Source organism: Paramormyrops kingsleyae, chromosome 9 (genome assembly GCF_048594095.1).
Source record: "Paramormyrops kingsleyae isolate MSU_618 chromosome 9, PKINGS_0.4, whole genome shotgun sequence".
In the NCBI taxonomy this organism is placed as follows: Eukaryota; Metazoa; Chordata; class Actinopteri; order Osteoglossiformes; family Mormyridae; genus Paramormyrops; species Paramormyrops kingsleyae.
Window position 1 is genome coordinate 23,789,531 of NC_132805.1, and position 24,871 is coordinate 23,814,401.

The 24,871-nt window shown below is 46.8% G+C and overlaps 2 protein-coding genes across 17 annotated transcripts in view; both read left to right on the forward strand.

Moving 5' to 3' along the window:
* The window catches only part of arhgef1 (Rho guanine nucleotide exchange factor (GEF) 1), a 28,726-nt gene extending 12,133 nt beyond the window's left edge, over positions 1–16,593 (forward strand). For 3 of the 15 annotated variants that reach the window (XM_023833273.2, XM_072716584.1, XM_072716585.1), the window contains exons 7-32: positions 99–239; positions 1,615–1,644; positions 2,906–3,002; positions 3,114–3,192; positions 3,671–3,700; positions 4,267–4,473; positions 4,614–4,740; positions 6,343–6,354; positions 6,901–7,068; positions 7,376–7,557; positions 7,708–7,854; positions 7,934–8,016; positions 8,122–8,247; positions 8,362–8,476; positions 8,573–8,673; positions 8,764–8,838; positions 9,163–9,238; positions 9,335–9,502; positions 9,591–9,675; positions 11,209–11,331; positions 11,419–11,477; positions 11,641–11,775; positions 12,102–12,209; positions 12,968–13,128; positions 13,229–13,340; positions 13,691–16,593. In XM_023833273.2, coding sequence (XP_023689041.2) covers positions 99–239; positions 1,615–1,644; positions 2,906–3,002; positions 3,114–3,192; positions 3,671–3,700; positions 4,267–4,473; positions 4,614–4,740; positions 6,343–6,354; positions 6,901–7,068; positions 7,376–7,557; positions 7,708–7,854; positions 7,934–8,016; positions 8,122–8,247; positions 8,362–8,476; positions 8,573–8,673; positions 8,764–8,838; positions 9,163–9,238; positions 9,335–9,502; positions 9,591–9,675; positions 11,209–11,331; positions 11,419–11,477; positions 11,641–11,775; positions 12,102–12,209; positions 12,968–13,128; positions 13,229–13,303 — 2,710 coding nt within the window. In that variant the 3' untranslated portion in view covers positions 13,304–13,340; positions 13,691–16,593. Of the gene's footprint in view, positions 1–98; positions 240–1,152; positions 1,540–1,614; positions 1,645–2,905; positions 3,003–3,113; positions 3,193–3,670; positions 3,701–4,266; positions 4,474–4,613; positions 4,741–6,342; positions 6,355–6,900; positions 7,069–7,375; positions 7,558–7,707; positions 7,855–7,933; positions 8,017–8,121; positions 8,248–8,361; positions 8,477–8,572; positions 8,674–8,763; positions 8,839–9,162; positions 9,239–9,334; positions 9,503–9,590; positions 9,676–11,208; positions 11,332–11,418; positions 11,478–11,640; positions 11,776–12,101; positions 12,210–12,967; positions 13,129–13,228; positions 13,341–13,690 lie in introns of those variants that run through there. The other 12 variants (XM_072716581.1, XM_072716579.1, XM_072716582.1 and 9 more) reach the window with 12 other exon arrangements.
* Positions 16,594–16,732: 139 nt separating this feature from the next.
* On the forward strand, positions 16,733–20,562 carry cd79a (CD79a molecule, immunoglobulin-associated alpha). Of its 2 annotated transcripts, none has more exons than XM_023833292.2 (5): positions 16,733–17,716; positions 18,376–18,699; positions 19,219–19,334; positions 19,775–19,837; positions 19,934–20,562. In XM_023833292.2, exons 1-5 carry the CDS (start codon positions 17,677–17,679, stop codon positions 20,051–20,053), a joined length of 663 nt encoding a protein of 220 aa, XP_023689060.1. In that variant the 5' UTR covers positions 16,733–17,676; the 3' UTR covers positions 20,054–20,562. The 2 variants fall into 2 exon arrangements, with proteins under 2 accessions (XP_023689060.1, XP_023689059.1); XM_023833291.2 differs by having other exon boundaries at positions 16,733–17,712.
* Positions 20,563–24,871: the final 4,309 nt, after the last annotated feature.

Consider the following 24,871-nt stretch of genomic DNA (forward strand, 5'->3'; position numbering starts at 1 on the left):
ACTAATCCTGCCCCAATCCCAGCACTGTTCAGCATACTCTGTCTGAGCATGTGCACTAACAGCCCCCGATGATCCCCCTCCCCTCCCAACATGTCCAGAACAAAGAGGATGATGGGAATGACACCGTACGAGCATGAGCTGATCGAGGTAGAAAATCACCGAGCCACAGAGAGGATCCCGCTGGAGATGAAAGAGAAGGCCATGGCTGAAACGCTGCTGGACAAGATGTTCGACATCCAGTGAGTTCCCTCTATTGGTTGGGGGGGGGGGGGGGGGTGGGTAGGGGGTGGCTGTGGGTGATGGAGAGGGTGTTTGGTGCACCAGTCAACCCTCCTGGACCTTTGACAAAGAGCTTGGTTTCTCACACTCACAAGCCGGCATTGCAGTTGGCATGAATGAGGGCATCAGGAAGTCTAGTCTGTTTGGTGGGGGGTGGGGGGGGGGGGGCAGCACAGCTGAAATGGCTCTACTGTGGAGATGGGAGGAACGAGGAGAGAGGGAGGCAAAGAGGCAGAGATGGAGGGGACTGATGGGGGGGCAGGGTAGATACGGGCAAAATGTCCTTTGGGAAGATGGAGGTGCAGCTGTGTCTGGCTGCTGTCTGTGAGGGGGGGGGGGTGATGAACTCAGCAGTGCCACGTTGGCAGGAAGCTGTAACTGTGGCAGCCTGCCAGAGCTGGGGGGTGTGCAGCGTGGGGGGGTCAGTGGCAGGAGTTGACGTGGAGAGGCTGAAGCTCAGCTCATGGGCACCGGAACATCATGCTAGCAGAACCCCCCCCCACTTTAGCTTAAGGAGCAGCATTTTATGCTGAGGTTTTTGGGGAGGTTGTCTGTCTGAGACAGGGTAATTCAACAGGCACATAGAATCTTCAGTCCCTTCCTTTCAGTGACTGAAAGTGCACCACCACCACTGTAAGTGCCCCTTGCTTCTCACTTTCATGATGATGTCACCTCCCCCACCTCCCGCTGGCTGCCCGAGGCCTAGGAAGAGGGAGCTGAATCCCTCTGATTGGCTGTTCCCGGGGAAGCCCTCTCAGTTCCTTTTGTTTTCGCTGAAAACACAGGGATCCTGTTTCTTGATTCTTGCAGGCTTGTTGCATCAGACAAACCGTTTAAATACAGGTTTCCACCGGTCTTGAAACTTGTTTGATTCTGCAATTTCACCAGTAGGGAGGTGTTTTTTTTTTTGCTGATGTTTAGCAGGAAACGTTTTGAAATACAGACGTAGAAAGAGAGATTATTATGCTCATTTTCCTTCAGTTGTACAGTAAATAACTTTGGAAGCATTAATTATACTTGCTTTAACAATAAGATTTTATGTCTCAGTGAAGTTATTCTTTTCTGATTAATTGAAGGACCCAAAATATACTTTTTTGGAAATATCAGAATATGTTAATATCTCTCTGCTCTGAAACCAGCCGCACTGCAGCTTGCTTGAATTTGCAAAGGGAAAAGCAGAGTAACTTTAGGTTTCACCGGCCCAAAGCAGCACAGTTTCCACTTAGTCGAGACAGAGAAACGGAAAATGCGACTTGAACGGTGAGTCTGCTGTGGTTTGTGCTGGGCATACTCGCAACCTGCTGCCCTTTTACATTGCACCGTTGTCTTTTCCAGAACCCCAATCAGTACAGATGAGGAGAAATTGTGAGTATTCATTATTATTGTTGTTGTTGTTGTTGTTTGTTATTTCTGTTATTATTAGAACTTCAAATTTGTTTTCCAGTAATTACCTGTTCTTAGGCTGTTTGGGATACTTTAGTTTCTCAGGAAAGTAGGCACGGGTGTTTTTCTGTCAAACAGATCTCACAAGTGAATAGTTATTATTTTCGGCTGTTATTTTTATGCTGCAGGATTTTGTTTAAATTGCATGCTAGCGAGGGAAGTGTTGTAAACATGATTTAATGGGTGCATGATTTAATGGGGACGTTAAGATCATAACAAAAATGTGGCTAATGCATGGAGTGGAGCTACATGCGTTTGTCTTGAGTCTTTAGCTTGCAGCCTTGATGACCTTGCGTTGTTAGCTTGGGCGTTGGACAGTCAGATAACCACTTCATTAGGGTGTAGTGCTTCATGTTTTGTATCATTTTTCACATAATTTCCTTTGACCCAGCTCTCATCTTCTGATGTTGAGCCACTCCCCTTTACTCAGCCACACCCACGTCCAACCTCTCCCATGCTGTCTGCCACTCCCCCCTCACTCAGCCACACCCACATCCAGCCACTCCCATGCCATCGGCCACTCCCCCTCACTCAGCCACACCCACGTCCAACCTCTCCCATGCCATCGGCCACTCCCCCTCACTCAGCCACACCCACGTCCAACCTCTCCCATGCCATCGGCCACTCCCCCACTTTATATTCACCAGCCACACCCACATTCAGCCACTCCCATGCTATCGGCCACTTTCTCTCACTTAGTCACACCCACGTCTAGCTGCTCCCATGCTATCGGCCATTGCTTCTCACTCAGCCACACCCACATCCAGCCTCTCCCATGCTATTGGCTACTCCCCCTCACTCAGCCACACCCACATCCAGCCTCTCCCATGCTGTCCTACTGTTTCCTTTTTTTATATTCACCAAGCCACACCCTTTAAAAAAACTTAAATCCCCAACATTTCTCATGATGCTCCCCATACCCAGCATCCCAGCCTTTTTATTTTACTCCCACCTCTACCAAAGAGCACCAGACACAATTACTTCCAGTTACACTAACAGGTACATTTATTTCATTTCTCCTTTTGTCGTCTGACTCTGAGGCCCATCTCCTCACCTTTTCCTTCTTGCAGTCTCATTTGTTCTTTCCTCCTTCTGTTCCATACTCCCTCCTCCTCGCCCTTGATAGATTTGGTAGAAACGGCAGGAGAAAGTTTGAGACACTGTGTTTGTGTTTGTGTGTCAGCTCCGCCATCTTCAGTGCGGTTGCCTCCTTCATGAAGCACCTTGGAGTGAAGGCCAAGGCCACGGACAACAAGAAGTCCAGGAGCTTTTTCTGGAAGGTCTTATACTCCTCTCCTGTTTTCTGTGTTTTTTTATCCAGTCTCGTATCCTGAGTGATTGGGCTCTTGCGATGAGCGGACAGTCACAAAGCTGTTCATGTCTTCTTCCAGATCCCTGGAAGGAAGCCCGATGAAACCAAAACCAAGCAGCGCTTTTTCAGTGACCCAGGACGTTGGATAGGTGGCAGCAGTAAGTTCCCCATCCGCTGACCAACACTGATTCGTGCCTGACTGAATGCTATGCTATTTGTAGCATTTTTGTTCCTTGTTATTATCCTATAATGTATTACAATAGTTGTTTCAACATTAAACAGCTGCAAACACTTTAAATATACAATTTCTGCAGATCAGGCCACAGTTTTTGAGTTGCAGGTTACTTTATTTTGGAAGTTGCTGGTGTGTGTTTGCTTGTTTGTTCGTTTGTTGTTTCGTTTGTTTTCAGCCCTGCAATAAAAGAGCCTTAATCAATGCAAAAGCACAACATGGTGATGTGAAATGTGAATATTATGCTTTCTATTTTGTGTGTGGAAGTTGAATATGTGGCAGACCAGGTTTGTAAGTTGGTGAGATCTGATTTAATATAATTTTTTTTTTTTTTAATTTAATCTATCCTGTAAGACTAGGTCTTATTTCAATAGCAAAATTGTCTTGCTTTTTTGTCCTTTCAGATGAAAGCAAAACTAAATTGGACAATGAAGGTACCATGGTCTGCCCCCCCCCCCATTCTCAGTGGTTCCCCCTCCCACAGACACACACACACACACTGAATGGTTTACCCCTTTACTAATCAGACTGAATGCCGGCATGCCCCCATCAGGCAGGGAGTGGGCCGATAGTTTGGTAATCACATGGGAGTGCTGTATGGTGTGTGGCATTGACGCCTCCTAACAACAGCAAAGATGAGCAGACACTGCGCTCATGGTAATCAGATGGAACCACGTTTGTTGTTCGGCCTAGCTCTAGCCACTGTGTTCAGATTTAGCCCAACCCTTTAGTTCAGTTGAGCTTTTGTCCTCTAGCATGCATCTGTCAGTGTCTGCATATCTTTGTTGAAGGATTTGATTGCACTTAACCAAACCACCCCCCAACCCAGGACACTAACCCCTTTCCTTACTACAGACTCCCCGATCGGCCTCCCTGCATATACATGTGTGGCTGTCCCACACATCTCTGTTGGCAATCGCTCCCCACTCTTCAACGCTCTTTTGTGATGCCATCTATACTCATTGTGTTCTCCCCCCCCCCCCCCCCAAACACTTGTTAGTTGACAAGGAGAAATTTAACCAGGAGCGGAAGGGTTCAAGTGCCAAGTTCTCCCAGCCTGTGGCCCCCGATCCCAACCCTGTGAAGAGGCCGTCAACTGCTGGCATCGCAGGAGTCCGAGAATCCCGCGATGGGCCCGAGAACCTTGACGGGCCTGGGGTTAGCATTAGTGTAATCACCAGCCCGGACCCCCCAAGCACTGACCCTGGTGAGGATTCGTAGCATATATTTTTGGGGGGGCGGGCAGGGTTTGTAAAATCCACCTTATTAATGTGCTTTGTGCCTGGCAGAGTCAAAGGTCAAGGTCACCTCAGAATTAAGCCTCTTCTTTACTGTCCCTTGGTGGAGGTCTAGACCCCCCGTCTGTATCTGAGGGTGGGGAAGTGTCTCCAGTTGGGACGGTGGTGGGGCCGCCCATTTGGGAACCAGCTCCTGCCCCTGACCCCCTGCCCGAGGACACCCAGGACAAGGACAGGTATGATATACGACTGTAATGCAGGCTGGCTTTGGCAAAGGGATCTTGTAGTAGCTTTCACCATTTGTTAAAGTGGCACAGTCCTCAGAGGCTGTGTTGTTTTTTTGTGTGCTTTTGTCCCAGTGTAGCCTCATGGGTATGACACTCCCTTGGGGAGGCAGCGCTGAGCCCTTGTTGCGTGCTTATGCTTTTGCTGATGGTGGGCATCCTGCTGCGCTCGCTCAGAAGGAATCCGGAATTTGCAGACAGTCCCTTACCAGCTCCTTTATATGCCAACCATCCCAGTCCCTCCCTCTGTCCCTCTCTCTCTCTCTCTCTCTCACTTTCCACCCTGCTGCTTTTCTCTTCACCCCATATCCCCTTTGATGCTATTCCTAGGGTTACTTTTGGCACTAAACAGTTCCCTGTCCAGTCTGGGGATTTGGCAGACTGCAATATACCAGTGTGCAGCTTTAACATCACACAGAAGCAGAAAAAATTGATGTCTTGAATTATATTTTTATAGACTCAATGGGGCATAAGTGGCTCTCCTCTCTGCTCCGTGCGCTAAAATGCAGATGCTTGCGAGAGTGCACCTTGCATGTGCTGTTTTTGCAGGTGTTTTCCTCTGTCGCTGCCTCGCCTGATGTTTGTTTACGAGCTGGACCAGTACAGCACTCCCACCAGCCCAGAGAGGCTGAGACCCCAGGCCTGCTCTCCCTAGAACATCCAGACTGGTTCTGTTTGTGAGCTGGACCAGTGCAGAGCTCCCGCAACCCCAGTGAAGCTGAACCCCCAGGACTGCTCTCCTTAGAACAGGCAAACTGCTTCTGTTTGTGATCTGAAACAGAGCAGAGCTCTGGGTCTGCACTCTGTAGAACAGGCAGTCTGCTTTTGTTTACAGTAGCTCTTAAGCTGTAGTGGTAGTGAGTCGCATATTGTTAATCACCAATTGACCTATGGTGCAGATTCTGCAGTTGCTTACAAAGCATGTTCCTGTCCCAGAGGAAGAAAAGGGGCGCTGTTTCACTGTTTGTACAATGCATGGATTAAAAGAACAGGAAACAGCTGGATTTTAGATTCCCCATCAGCTGCTGGAATATACAGTGGCTGTGCTACAGGTATTTATAGACTGTTTATGTACTTTGTTGTGAGAACTGGGCAGCCTGTGGCCTCACACCTCTAGGTATGCGGGTTCGAGTCCCACCCCCTGCTCTGTTTGTATATGGAGTTTGCTCCTTGCGAGGATTTGCCCCAGGAACTCCACAGTCCAGAGTCGTGCGGTTAGGTGAACTGGTGTCTCTAAATGACCCATAGAGTGCGATGGACTTTCATCCCGTCCAGCGTGTAGCGGCCAGTGTTGGCTGAGGCAACCTTGTGCAAACCTGCTAGGTAAGCGCCGATGGATGGATGGATGGATGGATATTGAGAGCTGTTTTATTGCTCTTCGCTATTTGTCGTGTGCTTGCAAAGATATGTGGCGGGGGGCGGGGGGTGGGGTCCATGTTGCAGGAGCAGCCGCGCTTCGCGATCCAGAGCATTTCGCTGCGTGTGGGGCGGGGTCAGACCTTGGGCCTGCAGGCGTGCATTGGTATAATTGGGCCCTGTCACGTGTTTTCACAGACGCAAGACAAGGTGAGGAGCCAGATGCTCGCCATGGCCTGAGTCTAAACAACACGACGTGCAGGAAGCAGCACGTTAGACGCACATAGTAAAGGAAAGGCTTGCATAGACACTTGCACACTCATGGCTGTCACACAGACTCCAGCACTGCACATGCAGAAGGTCACATGACCTCCAAGGGAGGCTTCACATAAACACATCACATGACATGTGTTTGTGGGGTGCAGACCCGGCAGCTTGCCGGCCGTGGTCTCACAGATGCACACCCCGCATGGAGCATCACCCTGGGCTTGTGCTGGACGTCAGCGCTCAGTCAGAATCATTGTAGCCGCTTTTACTTTGGGATGTGATGCAGGGGCTTGTATGTTCAGCAGAAAGGCCATTTAATGCGATCACAGGTAACCTGGTGTGTGTGCATGATGTGAGAGCCATTTTTCAATAAGGTATTTTCTCTTCCCCTTTCTTGCTCTCTCTCTGTCTCTCTCTCTCTTGTATTGCCTTCTCTCGTCCTCCCCTTCATCCTCCCCCCCCCTCATAACCGGCCCCCGTTCCCTGCAGGATGTCAGGGCGCCTGGCTCGCAGCGAGAGCCTGTGTGTGGAGCGACGCCGCTCTCACCGGGGTAGCTCCACACGCGGGAAGCAGTCGCGCTCCCGCAGTGACGTGGACCTGCAGGCGGCGAGCAGCCTTGCGTGCCCCCCCTCACCCTCCCAGCCGCACTTGCCCCCGTAAGGCCGCCCTCTTCTGGTGGGCGGCGGCCACAGACCTTGCCATGTGGCCCCCGGAGGAACTGGGACCTAGGGAGAGGTCCCGGGGCAAATTGGGGGGGCGGGGGGAGTGTTGGATCATGTGGCCTGGTTGGTGGTAACCGGCTTCCTGGCACCTTATTGCCTGTCTGCAGGTCGATAGACTAAAGATGCGGGAAATGCTGGACTGACTGGGCGGGTTTGGTGCCATTTTTATTAGCACTGGTGTTTGGTTGATATGTGTTGTTTACCTCACAACCTCGCGACCTCCCCGTGGCCCCCCCTGCAGCAGCGGCGACCCCGGGACGGCTTCCTCCGACAGCCTGATCCTCACCCCACTCCCGCAAGAGGAGGTGGAGCCTCGCCTCCTGGAGCTCGAGCAGGATCCACCCAACTGGAGAGATCAGGTGCCTGGAGGCGTTTTCAAGGGACTGAGCAAGAAGGAAATCAAGAGACAGGAGGTCATCAATGGTGCGTGGGGCGGGGGCCAGGACGTCATTCTTGCCAGTGTGTGTGTGTCCGGCAGGGAGGGCCCAGTTACAGCTGGTCACACTGAGTGTATGATGAGGTGTCCGTTTGCTGGGTTGCTGTGGTGATGCCTGATATACCCCCCTCCCTCAGAGCTGTTCACCACGGAGCACGCCCACGTACGCATGCTGAGTGTGCTGCAGACTGTCTTCTTCCGTCCGCTCGAGCGCCGTGAGATAATGACCCTCCCCGAGCTCGGCACCATCTTCCCCAACCTGGATGACATCTTCGAGATGCATTGTGAGTCAAACTCATTTGTCACTGCTCTTATCTTATTTGCAGCATTAATGAACTTTGGTCTGTTTGAATCTGTTTTCAGATGCCTTCTATGAGAACCTGAAGAAACTCAGGCAGGAGGACAACTTTATCATCAAAACGATATCCTCCACACTCCTGAACAGGGTGAGCGATGCTGGGCATGGCAGATGGGGGGGGGGGGGTGCGGGATTTGGTCAGGTAAGAGGCTGGGGAGGTGACTTTCAAATTTTTCTCTGATGGGCCTTAAAGTTCCACGGCTCGGAGGGCGAGTGGTTCCAGAAGCTGACAGCTCGGTTCTGCAGTCACCAATCCTACGCACTGGACGTGATCAAAAGCCGGCAAAAGAAGGACCCCTGCTTTGGGTCCTTCATACAGGTAGCTACGTGCGTGCCAGAATATCAGGCTTAGCCCATCGCCCGAAACGTGAAAGCTCTTCCTGGGGATTTCTTTTGAGTCTCGGGAACTGCATGTTTCTGCCTGTTCTGCCAGGAAGCAGAGGCCAAGCCTCAGTGCCGGAGGCTTCAGCTGAAGGACATCATTCCCATGGAGATGCAGCGGCTCACCAAGTACCCGCTTCTGCTGGGGAGCATTGCCAAGAGCACAGGTAAGAGTCCAACTGGACGCCACGGAGCCGGTGACCTGACCCCGCCATGGAGCCGGTTTACCCGACCTCACTCTCCCCCCACCCCACTCCCTGCAGAGGACCCCATTGAGAAGGAGAAAATCGGCCAAGCTGAGGAATGCTGCCGTAGAATCCTTAACCACGTCAACGAGGTCGTGAAGGACATGGAGAACCTTCTGGTAGGTGGTGGCAAGGCACAGCAAGAGAGGAAGAAAGGTCTGTTTCTTTAAATATAGCGATGGGGGATGTCATGATCTTCCTCTCCACAGAACCTGAAAGACTACCAGCGCAGACTGGACCCGTCAGGCTTGAAGCCCAGCACCGAGCTGTACCAGGAGTACAAGGTAGGGCTCAGAGGCACTTTGGGGCCCTACATGGGGCTCAGAAGTTTTGTGTTCAATGTCTTACAGATCCTTAAATAAATGGTCATGAATATCTACTAACGGAAATTGGGGGAAAATCACACATCACACTCTCACACAAACTTAGCATCTGTTATGATGTGTGAACTGTGTATTGTCTAGCATAAGTCCTATTCTGCAGGGTAAGTTGTGAGAGATAGGTTTTGTTTTCCTGTGTGGTCATAGTTAATTCTTTCCTCCTTTTTATTGCTTTCAAAGTCGCACTCTTTTTTTCTCATCTATCATCCTGCTCTTTTTCATCCTCAGAATCTTGACTTGACCTCCAGGAGGATGATCTTTGAAGGACCTGTCACCTGGAAGGTCACCAAAGAGAAATCTGTCGGTACGAGGGTTTCCCCTCCCCCATCCTACTTCATGTTACCTGGAAGATGCTGACAGTGTCGAAATTGCCCCCCACCCTTTTGCCTACCCCCTGCAGACGTGCAGTGTGTCCTTCTGGGGGACCTACTGGTGTTGCTGCAGCGACAAGACGACAAGATGGTCCTCAAGTGCCACAGCAAGACACAGTCCGGCGTCCCAGATAGCAAGCAGATGCTGAGCCCCGTCATCAAGCTAAGCTCTGCCTTGCTGAGGGAGGTGGCCACGGGTGAGGGTCGCCGGACTCCTTATACGGCACTCGGGGGGGCTGGGGCTCATCCAGCTGGCATCTCCTTGATGTCAAGTCCCTTTTCCAGACCAGAAGGCCTTCTACATGATCACTTGTGAGGGGGGTGCTCAGATCTACGAGCTGGTGGCCAACTCGACCGTGGAGAGGAAGAAGTGAGTGGGGGGGGGTCAGGGTTCCACTGTATAAGTGATGGGGGGGGGGGGGGGGGTCAAGTGTCAAGATTCTTTATTTGTCAAATACGCAGTTGTACAAGTATGTGTGGTGAAATGTACCCTGTTTTGCTCCTGCGTCTGTGGAATAAGGTTTCGCAAATTAAATTACAGATAAATATAAAAAGTGTAAGACTAAAGGTTATGAAAATATATAGAAAAAAAAAAACAAACAAAAATATATATATACTCAAATAACAACATTGCAATTATAGGCAATACCTGTACAATGTACAATATAGTATAATAGACTATGTATATTTGTGTTGTAAAGTGCAGTGTGTTAGTTGCTGTTGATGTATATGGCCTGAGGATAGAAGCTCTTTCTGACCCTCTCTGTTTTGCTATAATACTCCTGAAGCGTTTTCCTGATTTAAGCAGATCAGACAGGCAGTGACTGGAGTGAGATGGGTCTTTGACGATCCTGGTCGCTCTGGTCCTGCATCTCCCACAGACTTCCGCCGCCCAGATCACTCTCTGTAGACCTTTAATATCCTGGGCACAGCTGTAACTAAAGCAGGAGGTAATGTTCTGGGTCAAGGCACTTTCCACAGCACCAGAGTAGAAAGTCCTTAAAATCAGCGGAGACACCCAAAGCTTCCTCAGCTGTCTCAGGTGGTAGAGACGCTGCCTTGCCCTTTTGGACAGGGCCTGTGTATGTATAGTCTGTGTCAGATCCTTGGAGATGTGAATTCCCAGATATTTGAAGCTGCCCACCCTCTCCACTACAGTCCCATTGATGTTGAGGGGGGTGTAGGACTGCTGCTGTCACCTACTGATGTCCATCACCAGCTCCTTGGTTTTGCTGACATTCAGTTGGAGGCAATTCTCCTGATACTGAGAGTTGACACTTGCAACCGCGGTTGATTCACCTTTAAAGTCCGTGATTGTGCATAGTCACATGCAGAATGTGTCACCCTGGTGGAAGTACGACTCCACACGCTCCCGGTAATGCCATTTTGCTTCATTTAAAGCTTACCGAATACCATAAGAAACAGCTTTGTAACCGCCGGTGATGAGTCCTGCGTTGCACTCTGCAATACGGGTGTTCACTGCCTTGCAAATAGTTCCAATCACCCATGGTTTTTGGTTAGCAAAAGTCTTTATTGTTACCGTGGAGACTGTCATTTGCCAGCATGCTAACAAAGCTAACCGCTATGTCTGAAAACTCGCTGATTCTGTCTGATGAGCATTAATGCACTCCTGATGGACACCAAACACCGGTTCGCTTATTTTGTTGCTGAATCTAAAACAGCGCAGCTAGAAAAACGTGCAGGACCTTTTTTAAAGGGTCTCTCCAAAAAGCAGTCAGATCCTCAGGCCAGATTTAGGGTACACAGCGATGTTATTCTCGAAAAAGTCAATAAGTATGATATGTCCTCTGAGGCCTCAGAACCTGCTGTGTCCCCTCAGATTGCTGCCCCACCCCCTTATAATTTCATCCTCACACCACCTTGGCCCTCCTTCCGCCCACAGCTGGACCATTCTCATCCAGTCCGTGGTGAAGGAGCTCAAGATGAATGGAGGCTCCACCTTGGAAAAGCCAAAGATAAGCAACCTGCCCCCGACCATAGCAGGGGTGCCCTACAGCCCAACCACGTAAGCAGGCCTCCGCGGGCTGCCGCAGTGCTAAGCCATGCTGCCACACACTGAGAGCCTAACACCCGTTATGTGCCCCCAACCTAGCTTGCATCCCCAGCTCACCCTGACGGAGAACGGCAGCGGACCCCGCAGCATTAGCTCTGGTAAGGAGTTGCCAGTGTCCCCATTAGCTGCCGTTCTGTAGGGCTTCACATGGTTTCAGCAGAGCAAAGCCTCAGTCACTGCTTTCTGTTATGTAATATCTGCCAGTCTTTGCATGTCTTTGATGTCTCCTAACCACTTATTTCCAACTGCATCACAATTTAGACCCAGATAAGTTTGAAGCCAAAGGTGGAGACACCCGACAGGCGCTGATTGATTACCTGTCAGCCAATGGGTTTGAGCTGCTCAGCCACAGCAACGCCCCTCAAGAGAAAGTGGCCAGTGGCGCGTTTGAAGATGGTGAGATGCAAATATTTTATTGGTTAATCCATCGTTCCATTTTCTATACCCACTTGTCCTACGCAGGGTCACTGGGGTTTGGAGCCTATCCCAGAAGCATTGGGTGCAAAGCAGGAAATAACCCAGGATGGGGCATCAGCCCATGACAGGGCACACACATCGTTGACATGTTCATTCACAGCCATACATTAATTATTTAATATTTATTCATAATGGTATGCCCCCCCCCCCTCCCCACCCCGTGTGTTTCGCTATGCCTGCCCTCTCTGCCAGTTTTGTCCACTTCGGTAGCAGTGACACATGACCCCTGTCATCTGTCTTACAAGCAGTTGCTATGCTGGAACAGTTGCTGGTAGGTGGTACTGCACCAAAAGCCTCTCAGCCAGAGGAAGAGAACAGAGAGGATCTGGAGGCTGATGGCAGCCAGTCGGCAGGTATGCTGCTTGTGACTTGTCACATATTTTTCTTTATATGATATCAGGGAAAGTACTGGAGTTGAACAGCTCTTAAGTACTCCAGAGATCAAACTGCAAATGTCTATGTCCAAAAGACATAGACATCCTCTAATGGCAACGATGCTCTGATCTATTGGCAGGCGATTTAAATCACCCTATTTTCAGTCTTAATTACTTGATTGGCAGCGTTTAATTTCACTGATCCCAAATACCGATTTTTGCAGATGAGGTAAAATATGTGCATGACGTTTCAAACACAACAGCAGCACTGTGTCGCCTCCAGTTTGGCAGTTTTACCAGATATCTATTAACTATGAAAGATTTGCAGTTTGCAGCATATGTGCAAAAGTAGTTGCTCATTAGACATCTGCATTTTCCCCAAGAGGAGCAGGAGAAATTTGAATGCCCAAGTTTCTTGGTGTTACTTGTATGAGGATGGAGAGTCAGCAGTTGTTCACAGCTGTGCAAATTTTGGATGAGAAAAGGGATAGACTGTTTCCAAAAATGCGGAGATGCTTATATTTATTCTGAAAAACCTACCTTTGTTATTTGGGAAGTGTTTGATTTCACCCTGTGATTGGCGATAAGTGATCAGTATCAGCCGATTCTGATTCCAGTGATCAGTAGTCTGTGACTGGCCCCACAAACCCTCACGGGAGCTTCCATAGTGGTGATGAACCCAGTTCATATATAAACCTGATCTCAGGAAATTTACCTGTCTCTCTCTCTGTCTCCAGCAGAGGGCGACAGCACCGACAGAAAGAGCACAGCGGAGCAGGGAGGGGAAAAGGAAGGAGGCCCAGATGGTGAGGGGCAGTCCATAGTGCTGTCCCAGGACCAGGTGACTGAGGTGCTGAGGCGTCTTCATAGCCTTGAGCTGCATCTGAAACAGCTACAGGTGAGCAGGGGAGCGCCAGTAAGCAATTCCCATTATTGGGCAGGAAAGAGCTAAGGTCATAGTGTGGTAGACATTTCTACTCGGCTTATTTTAATCATAGGCTGTAGAAGAAGAACATCACAGATTGCAGGATATCCTCTGCAAGTTCTCCATTTCGGCCGAAAGCTACCAGTAAGGCGGCCAGAAGGTGCTAAAAAGCCACCGGACACCAGGTAAGCTTCTGCTTTCTGTACTGATGTGGAGCAGAACATGGAGCCATTTGCTGGTTCATTTGACAGTGTTTTTCTAATAAGTCTCTCTCTCCCTCTCGGTCTGTCTTCCCCTGTCTCTCTCTCTCCATCTCTCTCTCTATCTCCTTCTGTTTCTGTCTTTCTCCCACTCTTTCTGTCACTCTTTGTCTGACTTTTTCCCCTTCTCTCTTTCTCAATCTCTTACTGTCTGTTTCCGTCGTTGTGTCGCTGTGTTACTCTCTCTTTGTCTCTTTCCCCCATCTCCCTTTCCGTCCATCTGTCTCTCACTCTCCCCTCTGTCTCTCTCTTGTATTTTTCCCCTTTATGTATAGTCCTCCTGCTTTGCCTGCAGCTTCACCCCCTCCCCTTCCCTTGCACCCTTCCATTTCTGTCCATGCTGGACCCCCATGGGAAGGTTGGCTCCGGACGATCAGATGGACGAGCAGGTCCTCCTGGATCCCACCATGCCTTCATTAGGCCTTCCTTGGTCATCACTGAAGATCGGTGGGAACTGGCTTGTTATGGCTAAAATAACACAAATCTCATCACATTGGGGTAAAAAAAAACTGCCAAAGACAGGATCTGTACTGTTTCTCTGAGTGGTATAGTGCACTACCTTAGTGTATAGATTATGATCTGTAGTAATGCATGCACACATACATGTGCCACATACAGTCTTGCCAAGTGTCATTTTTACAGTGAATGCAAGTTGGTGGCCAGGACTTCTACCAGTGGAGATGAAAACAGCCAAAATTAGTGGGTGACAATCAAATGAAGTTCTGTTTTGGAATTTGTATATATTGTTATAATAATCTATCCAGATGCCAATCATTAAGAAAACACGTCTATATGGGTGCAATTTTGCAGATGGAGCAGTGCCAATGATTACTGAAATTAAGAGTCCTGAGAAAACTAAATTAGTTAACTGATCTCAGGGCACGTTAGGCTGTACTCAGAGCTGGCAGGCATAGTGTTAGTGTTTAGTAGCTGTTCCTCCATCCTGATGGTGTATGTAAGGGATGTGGTGTGGGTGGTGCAGAGAGTGAGGGAGAATCATGCGAATTAATTCATTAAGAACAAATAAGTGATGAAAGCAGGAATTATCAGTGAAGAGGAGCGATGGTTTGGAGGAACGTGAATATGGGGGCCGCAGTGGCCATGGATCGGGCGCAGGAGGGCAAGGGTGATGGCATGTCAATTCAATATGCAGACATGCACATGCAGGCACTTCTCTGGACTGTAGTGTGGGACACGGTGAAAGGGTGTCACGTTCTCTGGACTGTACCACGTAGCACAGCGAGGGGGTGTCACATGCTGGGAGCCAGTAACAATGCTGTCATAGTACGTAGGATGAAAGTTATATCTATATCAACAGCAATATGTATTTTTCTTCAAGATGATAAATGGTAGTTTTTTTATTTAGTCTTTTAAATCTCCAGCATCAGAGCAGGACCAAAGATAGAACCTGATGAATAGATTTATTTTTCAGTAAATTGTTTTCATATTAACCTTATTCTCAAAAAAACCTTCAGCTATCCTTCAAACTTCCCTTGAGGGTCTCAGTTCTTGTCATTTTTGTGTCTAAGTGCCAGTAAATCTCACACTCCAGCTTTCTTCACCCACATGCTTACTATAGCCAGTGACGCACATTTCATTTACCTGTGAGAGTACCCTTTGTTTCAGTGTTGCACCAACATATCTGCTTACAGCAGTAAGTCACTGTGAGACTCCTCCCCCGAAGGATGGAGGCTGTCACCATAGCAGGCCGTAACTCTAACCCTGTCCCCACTGTGGGCTCTACATGAGCTTCTCCCGTTGTCACTGAAGCCACTGGCTTGACGTGGGTCACTGGCAGCGTCATCTAAATGAGTTAGAGCTCGAGACATCAGCCAAGACACAGCTGCTGCAGTCCATTACTGTAACTGTCCGCTTTCTGCTGATGATCAGTGTGCTTTCATCTCTGCTGTATTATGCAGTTTAGCTTATTTTTTAAGCAGGGCCTTGACACCGTATATAAGTTAAACCGCAACACCATTTATGACCTCTAGTTTCCACAGCTACTTCCCATGTCCTATCGATGTACGTAGCATCTTAGAAGCACATGGCCAGATTTGACTAAATAAATGACCTGTAAATGCTTGTAGTTGAGAAGTATTTTCCAGAGTACCCTCTATGTCCTCTCCATACTTGTTCCCCCCTCCCCCACAAAAACTCTGGGTCAAAGATGCAGGACACGCGAGGAGGAGGGCAGAGATCCTACTGACTGGGTTTCTACCAGGACCTAACTCTCCTGCCCTCTTCCTGCTATGCCCCATAATGCAATTTTATTGAGTGTTTCTTTAAATATTCTCTAATGGGCTTTTTTCAAAATTACAGTCTAAAGTTCGTACTATGCATTGACGAACACGTCAGAGATGTTCCTTGGAAATCCTCATCCATCACAAGCATGGAGACCAACATTAAGCGTAACTGTCTACTACCAACACCCATAGTTTGCCATTATATCTGGCTGTAGTGATCAGTAAAGACATGTAGTGTCTCATTTGGCTTTTGACCATCATTTCATCATTTGTAGGAAGGAGATTCTCTCTGGTCTGTTCCTGCTGAACGTGCCTGTTTTGGCCTGGCAGTACGCAGCCTTGCGATGCTGCATGAGTGCATGGAGATGGCAGGGGTCCTAGCTGCACACACTGGGGGCTGGAGGCCACCAGGCCCCCTCCATTCTCCTTGCAGCAGCCAGCCTAGTATCATCCCCCCTGCACACTTTCCACACACATCCTATATGCAAATACACAGACGTATATGTTTAAGAATTATACTTATATGGGTGCCTGGTAGTGATCAATCCTCCATCTTTCCAAAGGGCTTTTCTGGAAACACTGTGGCGATCCTTTGGTGCATGATCACATTGAGTTAGTTTCAACGGTCAATCAGAGTATATCTAGTGTCGTTTTGATCTGTGCTGTATCCACCTTTTTCTTTTTTTTTTTTTATGGTGCTGTGCTCGTTTCTCATCACTTGCCAAATGCAGCTGGCCGTTTTCCCAGATGGCAGTGTGGAGCAGGTCTGATCAGAGAGGAGCTCAACACACATTTATCTGATCTATATGGATATTCAAGAAGTATACTGTGTATTTGGGCTTTGATTTTTATCTGTAAGAGGGTTTTAATTGTGTAAACTTAAGTAGAGGTACGTTTTTCTTCCATTTTTTAAATAAATGAACCTGTTTCAGTCACACTGTCTGTCATTGGGTTTTACATCAAAAGCCTTTGTCTTCTCAGTGAATAAATCAGGACAAATGCCTCCTATCTCTTATTTGACTTTTGATTTGATAACTTTTCCAGTACGCAAACAATCTCGGACTGCTAATATTAATGATTTAGTTGATGCTTTTATCCGGAGCAGCATACATTTTTAAGAACGCAGGTCAGCCAGTCCCTGAAACAGTTGAGGGGCTGAGGGCCGTGCTCAGGGGCTGAACGGTAACATGATTCTGCCGGCTTTGGGGTTTGAACCAGCGACCTCCTAATCATAGACACAGAGCCATAAACTGCACCCTATATAAAATACTGGAGAGTTACCCATAATAAAGTGTATACAAAGATATTAAGGACAGAGCAGAGGTCTGATATTAAGAATTTTGCTCGTGAAAGGCAGACAATGTACCCGGAAATGTATCAAAACCTGAAAATTAGTAAAGCAGGGATGACTGTCAGAAATGAATTTCGAGCCTGCTGATTCCCGTTCGGGGGCAGCATCAGTGTAAACACCCTCTGCCCCTGTACCTGATTCTCGCCTTTAGCTGCTGCTCCGGTAGTTGGGTTGTAGGTCTTCACTGAGGAATGGTGGCCAAGCAACACTATGGAGCACATAAATGTGGCAGAGGACAGGGCATATCTGGGGAGTCACACTTCATCCCCCCTGCCCCATATGCTGAGGCCCGTCAGGCCCCCTTCTCTAGAGCCCGTGGAGCGCATCTCCTGCACACCAGATGTGACGTGATGCCTTCAACAGCGGTGTAAGGGAAGATGAGGATGAAGGACAGTTAAGAAATCAGAAGATGGAAGACCTCAGGATCAGAACACAGGGGGAATGTCAGGAAGTACAAACATGGGTATGGGGACATTGTATGAAAAGGATGGTGACAGCCCTGTGCCAGTCGGAGGGAAACCAAGAGATTACTGGGGTGAAAAAAGAGGGAGGGGCCATAAGGTTGTAGGAGGAGCAAGAAACCTACATAGCAAGACAACCAGGGCAGAAGGATTCGAAACCATCCCCTCAGAGCTGCTTCTTGGTTCAGAAAAGCTCCAGAGACAAGATGATTGCCAAAGTGATCCTTTTCTTCTGCTGCTGGGTAGGTGAGTAACAGGGGAATCAAGGAGAGTGATAGTTTATCTGGTACATGACCAGTAATCCTGTTGACCCTTTACATTTAATGGTAAAAGAATGCACTAGCTTTGGTCAACTCAAGCACTGTTTCCATATAGAAACTTTACAAGTGTAGTTTTACGCACTTTGCTGAGATTTGTCAGTTTGCCTGTACATTTCTGAAAATGACGGTAAATGTCTTCCACTGTTGATGAATACCAACATATTTTGTGAAGATGACCATGTCTGTTTTTAATAATGGCTTCAATGAAGCTCATCTCCTGTCAGAGCACAGCGTCACACATCAGTTATAAACAGATGTCAGTCTCTTCTTAAGTTTCACTTCCCATTACACTATGTTCTAACACTATACCTCTATCTGACTAGCCTGTCCTTACATTATGTGTAAAAATTATATAAAAGATATTTTTTTCCTTCACTTCAGTTCATTTAATTTGTGAATGGACACTGCTCACTTGATGTGCTATTAAATATGGTTGTTTAGTAACCAACGTGTTGTGAGTAAACCTTGGAGCCATTGATGCATTATGTTGAGTTCTCCTGTCATAGAGTTACTTTAGTAAACACATGTCCCTAGCATGCTTTGTGCATCGACGTGCTAACGTGTGCCCTTCCATGTGCTCCATAGCTGTCAGCCTTGGAAATACGTCTAAGGTCACGCCCAAGAAGGACAGACCTTCTCTACTAGTCGAGGTGTCCAGAACAGCCATATTAGAGTGCTGCTTTGATGGGAATGATGTGAAGCCAATATGGATTTGCAATGTTGCCACAAAAAATGCCACCAACCCAGAGCGCCGTGTAAACGAAACCAGTGAAATCAAGCAAGAGGCAGGAAAAGTGGGCTGCCACACACTGAAATTCTCAAATGTCAAACTGACGGATACAGGCTTTTACCAGTGCCTTGTCAATGACTCCAGCATATATTCCCATGGCACCTTCCTGCAGGTTTACAGTGAGTAAAGCATGAATATTACAATTATTATGTTGTTTCTGTGGTGATGGATAAATACTAGAGTAACTGAACATCACTAGAAACTGCAACCACTTTAAACACTTAAAATGAACAGAACACAGGGCTGTAATTTTTATGAATAAATGTTTCAGCTGACTTTTTCAAGCTCATGAAAATCAGTCAACAATTCTGCCACGCAATTTAATTCCAATTGCTGGCTTTGTGTTCACATATTTGTGTGGATTTCCCCTCACAGTGAAAAGAATGCAGCTTAAGTAAATATGTAATAACATGCATGTAATATGTGAATGCACCATACCCTGCATTTGCTGCAACCAGCACCAAGCTCAGTCTATTGGAAAAGTACTTATGAAATATATAGGGAAATTTGCGAGTATGTACATCTTAAGATGCTAAGCTTCCGGCATGTATTACTGGGGAAGAAAACGGACATCCCACAATCCATTTCTTGTCTATATTTTTTCCGTCAGTGTCCTAATTTTAGTCATCCTCCCTTAGGGCCTCTAAGGAAGTTCCTGAACCTCAGCGAGAGTGCTAAGAACAAGATACTTATGTTTGAGGGTATTTTGCTGCTGTTCTGTGTGATCATGCCAGGAGTTATGCTGATCAAGAAGGTGAGAACAGTGTCATACCACCCAGTCGCTGAATGTTGGCTGTGCTGTTGTATCCTGCATGTCGATGTACAACGTTGCTACAGTGAATATTCAGAGGTGGTAAAATTTCCCCACACTCAGGAATTTTCCCACGAGCACCCTCTCCCCCTCCCCATACTGGCACAACAGCCCCCATCCTCCCCACCAGCACAAAGCATGGGCGGTGTCTAATTTTAATACTTTCATACCATCCAGACATCATACTGTGGTATGCAGAATTTAGATGGTATTTTGAAGACCAATGGCATTTTGGTTTTTCCTAAAAAAAATTGCCTTGCCAGTATCACCAACACCCCCCCCCCCAGCTTCTGGTTCTCCCTCTTCAGCCTCCCTTAAATCAATATACACAAGGTAGGGTGTGAGGTACTGTTTTTATAAATATTGCCATTAATTTGCAATAGACAAAGAGGCACCACCAGCTGGAGAAGATAAAGTACAAAAAGGAAGAAGAGAACATTTATGAGGTGAGTTGTGGGTGTGCAGCAACACAGAACACGGAACATCCGATCATCCGCATTGCCCCCCCCCGTTACACCTACCGTCTGCATTTCCATTCACAGGGCCTGAATATCGACGAGTGCAGCTCCGCTTACCACCAGATTCAGCGATCTCAGGTGCAAGGACCCTACCAGGATGTGGATAACATTAAGGGAGAAGAGATTCAGCTGGAGAAGCCGTAATTGAGAGGGGCTTCAGGGGCCTACATAATGACAGGGAGATAAAATTACAGTGGAAGGCTAACTGCTGCTGAGCAAACGAACATTCAAAAGAAATTGCAGTATACATGCCTCTTATTAACCTGTTCAGCAACGACACTCTTTTAAGTATAGATTTTCTAACGTGGCTTTTTTTCTGCTAAATGTAAATTGTCCGCGACCCTGACCAGAATAAGCGGCTGAAAACTGCCATATTACACATTAGCGTAGCGATTCTAGGCCCTGTTCAGGGAGGTTTAACGCCCTATTTTTTCTTTTAATCCATTTGCCCCCTATTTTCGTACACATTTTGTAACAATGTTATCGTCTGCAAGTCCAATTTTATTTAGTCTCACTTTATTTAGCACCCCCCCCCCCCCGCGTCGGCTCAGGCCTCCTAAATAAGTGAAATAGCCCGTTGTACATTCATTTATCTGTGTAACTTGCTTTCGCAGTTGTTTGGATTCATGACTATTAAAAAAAAACTGAGCCGAGTCCTTTGGGAACACATATGTGAAATTGTCTAACATCCAATGCAAGGCTGCGGCGCTAATTCATGTATAAAAATGCAAATGGAACATACGTATATTGCATTACACAGACTTGACATTATGTAAATAAATCAGTTAAAATACTACAGCTAGTATTAACCACCAAATACTGAAGCAAACTTTACTGCGCCCTGTATGGAAAATTCAACTTGTTTGCATGCGGTTCATTTATATACAACTGGACACAGGGTTGCTATAACTCATGCATCTGGCATGATATTCATGCTTTCTGACTCTCGCTCACACAAGAAATACTACGACAAATCTATATTATTCCATTATAAACCGAAAACTAGTTACATCAATAGTGTTGCGGTAGTTTGCAAACACTACAGACTATTTACAAGGTAATAAAACTTATACATACATATAAATACATATGCAGACTTGTCTTCAATATAAAATCTTACGCCAGCCAGCCGACCGAAACTGGCAACCCTGTCTATATCGTTCATTTATAACACTAAAAATAGCTGCACCAAAACCGTTGGGGTAATTTGCAGCCCTACAGATTATTTACAAGATAATGTAACTGAAGCATATACATGTACCTGCCTGCGCAGAATAGACTCGAATTTTAAAATCTCACGCCTGCCAGCTGACCAGATTAGATAACCCTGCGGACAAAAACTGAGAAACTGTATTCGTCAAGTAGAAAACAAGGTATTTTTTCAAATAACAATATTGCATATTGTGTTCTAAATCTAAGTATGTCGATCAGCCGAGAGAAAGAAGCACTTAATCTGTTTTATCTTTAAATGGTTGAACAATTCTATGTAAACTTTAATTTTGTAATGAATAATTATATCAACTGTAATGCATGTCATTTTTAATCGTTTGTAACACGGCTGTTAATGGTGTTCATGATATGCGTATTCTGATTAGTGATGTGTCATGCGCAAAAGCATCGGCTCTAGAGGCGATGCTTTGTAGTGAATCAGAATAGCCGACTACCATCGAGTGAGAGTCGGCTCCACAGTTTTTTTCCTTTCGCTAGTCAGCTCTCACTGTCAGTGGCTCAGCTCTGGTCACAGCATGGCGGCCTTGTGGCCAATCACGTGTGAGGATATAGGATCATACCATTTTGTGAAAACAGAGAGGGTGACAGACGCGACTGTCCGTCCTCTCCAGTGTTGCCAACTTAGCGACTTTGTCGCTATATTTAGCGTGTTTTTAGACCTCTCTGGCGACTCGTTTTCAAAAAAGCGACTAGCGACAAATCTAGCGACTTTTTCTAGTGTTATTGGAGACTTTTGGAGACTCTGACGTAGAAGCACGTATTGTTCTTACTCTCCTCACCGAGCAGCGGGTGCTACCGTGGGCTCCCCTCTCGTCCCAAAGCATTCACAGGCGGACAGTCCTCACGCAGCAGCCCCGCCCAGCTGCAGTCAGAGCAAGAAATGTTCACCTTTCCGTGTCCAGACTGCAAATGAATTGCGCATGCGCGAAACCACCACTGGCTGTTCCTGCCCTGGCTTATTGCCAAAAACTCCGCCAAGTATGACAGTTTTTAAGAATAAGTAATTCCGCCAGAGTGTCTCTTTGGGGTCACTTTTGCCGGTCCCAAGCCCGAATATAGGAAGAGGGTTGGAATTATGATATAAAAAAACAAGAATCGACAGAAGAACGTTCATTTGTAGTTCTAAACGTATTTAGGATGTTTTAACCACCTTTTGTCTCTCCCACGACATTATTCCTCTCTCCTACAGCGTCCATTATAATTACATGAACATTATGCAAATTAGGCGATGGCGTCATTCAGCGACTTTTTGGACAACCAATAGCGACATTCCTTGCTGAGGAGTTAGCAACAGTGGTCCTCTCAGTCAGTGAGTGAGACAGTAGACAGCAGTGAGGAGAGTGCCAGTGTGTCGCAAAAACGTAAATATGACTGACACCCGTAAATGAAGCAGCATCTGACTGCAGTTTAAAGACATTAGGTATATCAGAACAGAGTACCTTCATTGTAAAATGAAAATAACAGTAAGAGCAGATTCCACCACAAACCTGCACAAACACATCAGAACTGTCCATCCCATAATGCAGTTGGAAGAGAGAGGGCAAGCTAGCTCAACCTCTACTGACCCTGGGGTGTCTGGTCCCAAACCAACAACAACTACTGCTGCAGCAGCTACTAGTGGTGCAAGTATAACCTTTCTTACTGCAACTAAAAACAAAATAAGTCAGTTTATACCAAAGCAGATGACCCCAGCCAAACAGCACAGTATTGATGAGGAGTTGGCTAAAATGATTGCCACTGATTTCCAGCCCTTTTCCATTGTGGAAGATAAAGGTTTTAAAAGTTTTGTCAAAGCCTCAAATCCCACGTACACTCTACCCAGTAGAAAAATACTGTCCCTAAAAATGATCTAAAAACTATATGACATAGAACGTGCATTATGGTAAGGCAGGGTGGAAAAAAGCTCCATCAGTTTGCCTGACAACTGACTGCTGGACCTCTAGAACCACCTGCTCTTTCATGTCTGTCACTTGCCACTTTATTGAAAATTACAAGATGACATCTTGCCTGCTGGACTGCTTTGAGTTCACTGACAGATACACTGCAGAAAACTTAAAAATTCTGAAGTGGACCACCACTCATGTCTGGTGCATACATTAAACCTGATGATAAGAGATTCCCTGAAGGTTGGTGAAAACAACCGTGGACAAGGTAAAAGCCATTGTAGAGTTTTTCCACAGAAGCACAGTAGCTGCAGAGAGGCTGAAGTCCACGCAGCGCCAGATGGGGTTGCCAGAACTGAGGCCCAAACAAGAGTGTGCCACCAGGTGGAATTCAACATTTTATATGTTGAAATGCATTCTTGAAACAAAAGATGCCAACATCTGCCAATGCACCTGTTGATGTGTTAAGACAAGAGGAATGGGAGCTGGTGAAAGAGGTCTGCACTGTCCTGCAACCATTTGAGGAAGTGACTGTGGAGATAAGTGCAGACAGGTACCTTGGACAGATGTTTTTTTCTCTAGTACTATTCAGTCACTATTATACTTTGCAGGAACAACACATATGATTGACAAAACTAAATTGAAAAAAGCAATATATATATACGCCAAATAATTTTTACAAAGCCTAATTTTAAAAGTTGCTGTTTTCTCTTCTTCAGCTATGTCACAGCCTCCAAAATGCTCCTGCTTTGCAAAGGTCTTCAGCGGGTGACAGCCCAACACCAACTGACAGTAACTGTGCAGAAAGTAAAGGAATTGGTTACGGCTCTTTGTTCAGCCATGGACCAAAAATTTCTGCGTATGGAGTTCAACACTGTCCTTTCAGAAACCACATTACGGGATCCTAGGTTTAAAAAGCTTGCATTCAGTGAAAACAGAGCTATTGACGAGGCACTTCAGCAACAGCAAAATGCACCCCAGCCAGCTCCACCATTAGAGCGCCAAGTGGAGGAGGAGCCACAAACTAGTGATGTGTGGAGGCTTTTGGATGAAAGAGCTACAGGAGATGCTGCAAAGAGAAATACTACAGCTGATGTTATAATGGAGATGCGATGTTATCTTGAGGAGCCCCTCATCCAACGTATAGAAGACCGACTGAGCTGGTGGCAGGCCAAGGCCTCAGTCTTCCCACACCTGGTGAAGGTGATGGAGGGGAGACTGTGTATTGTGGCAACATCTGTTCCTTCGGAGAAAGTCTTCTCAAAAACAGGGCAGATACTAACTGAGAGGAGAAACCGCATCAGCCCATCCAAGCTGAGGCATTTGATTTTTCTGAATGTCAACCTGCACTGAGGACATACTGTTTGTTTACTGAGTTTGGTTCAGTTTCTGTTCTGTGGATTTGTTTGCAGTGTTTTGTTCATTTGTTTTTGTGTTAAATTAAAAGTTTGATTAAAATATTAAACAAAAGTAAGAATGCCTGCTTTTGTAACAAAATAAATACACAAAATTAGGCAATTATACGGCTTCTCATAAAAACACTAAATGCAAAAGGGTTTATCAACATACAAAGCATTCATATTTGCCAAGTTAGGCTACAATATGAGGCTACAGATGATAAATAATAGCCGTTAAGAGCCGTTTGGGAGCCGTACCACAAGAGCCGGCTCTCTGAAAAGAGCCGAACTTCCCCTGAAACCAAACGCACCTGAAGTGTAGCCTGGGCCTCACAGACCCCAAAACTACGTTTTAGCATGGGGGTCGAGGGGTACCGGGTTCTCGATTGGCTCGCGCTGTGCCACTCGAGCTCCCCGATTGGCCTTGCGCTAGTATTTTCGCTTGCGGCTGT

What these genes read in the sequence shown, in the direction of transcription:
- cd79a (XM_023833291.2), top strand. Translation starts at nt 17,451, where the DNA reads ATGTCAGGAAGTACAAACATGGGTATGGGGACATTGTATGAAAAGGAT. An exon ending in TCCTTTTCTTCTGCTGCTGG is followed by an intron (nt 17,713 to 18,375) that starts GTAGGTGAGTAA and finishes TGTGCTCCATAG; the next exon opens with CTGTCAGCCTTGGAAATACG. An exon ending in CACCTTCCTGCAGGTTTACA is followed by an intron (nt 18,700 to 19,218) that starts GTGAGTAAAGCA and finishes ATCCTCCCTTAG; the next exon opens with GGCCTCTAAGGAAGTTCCTG.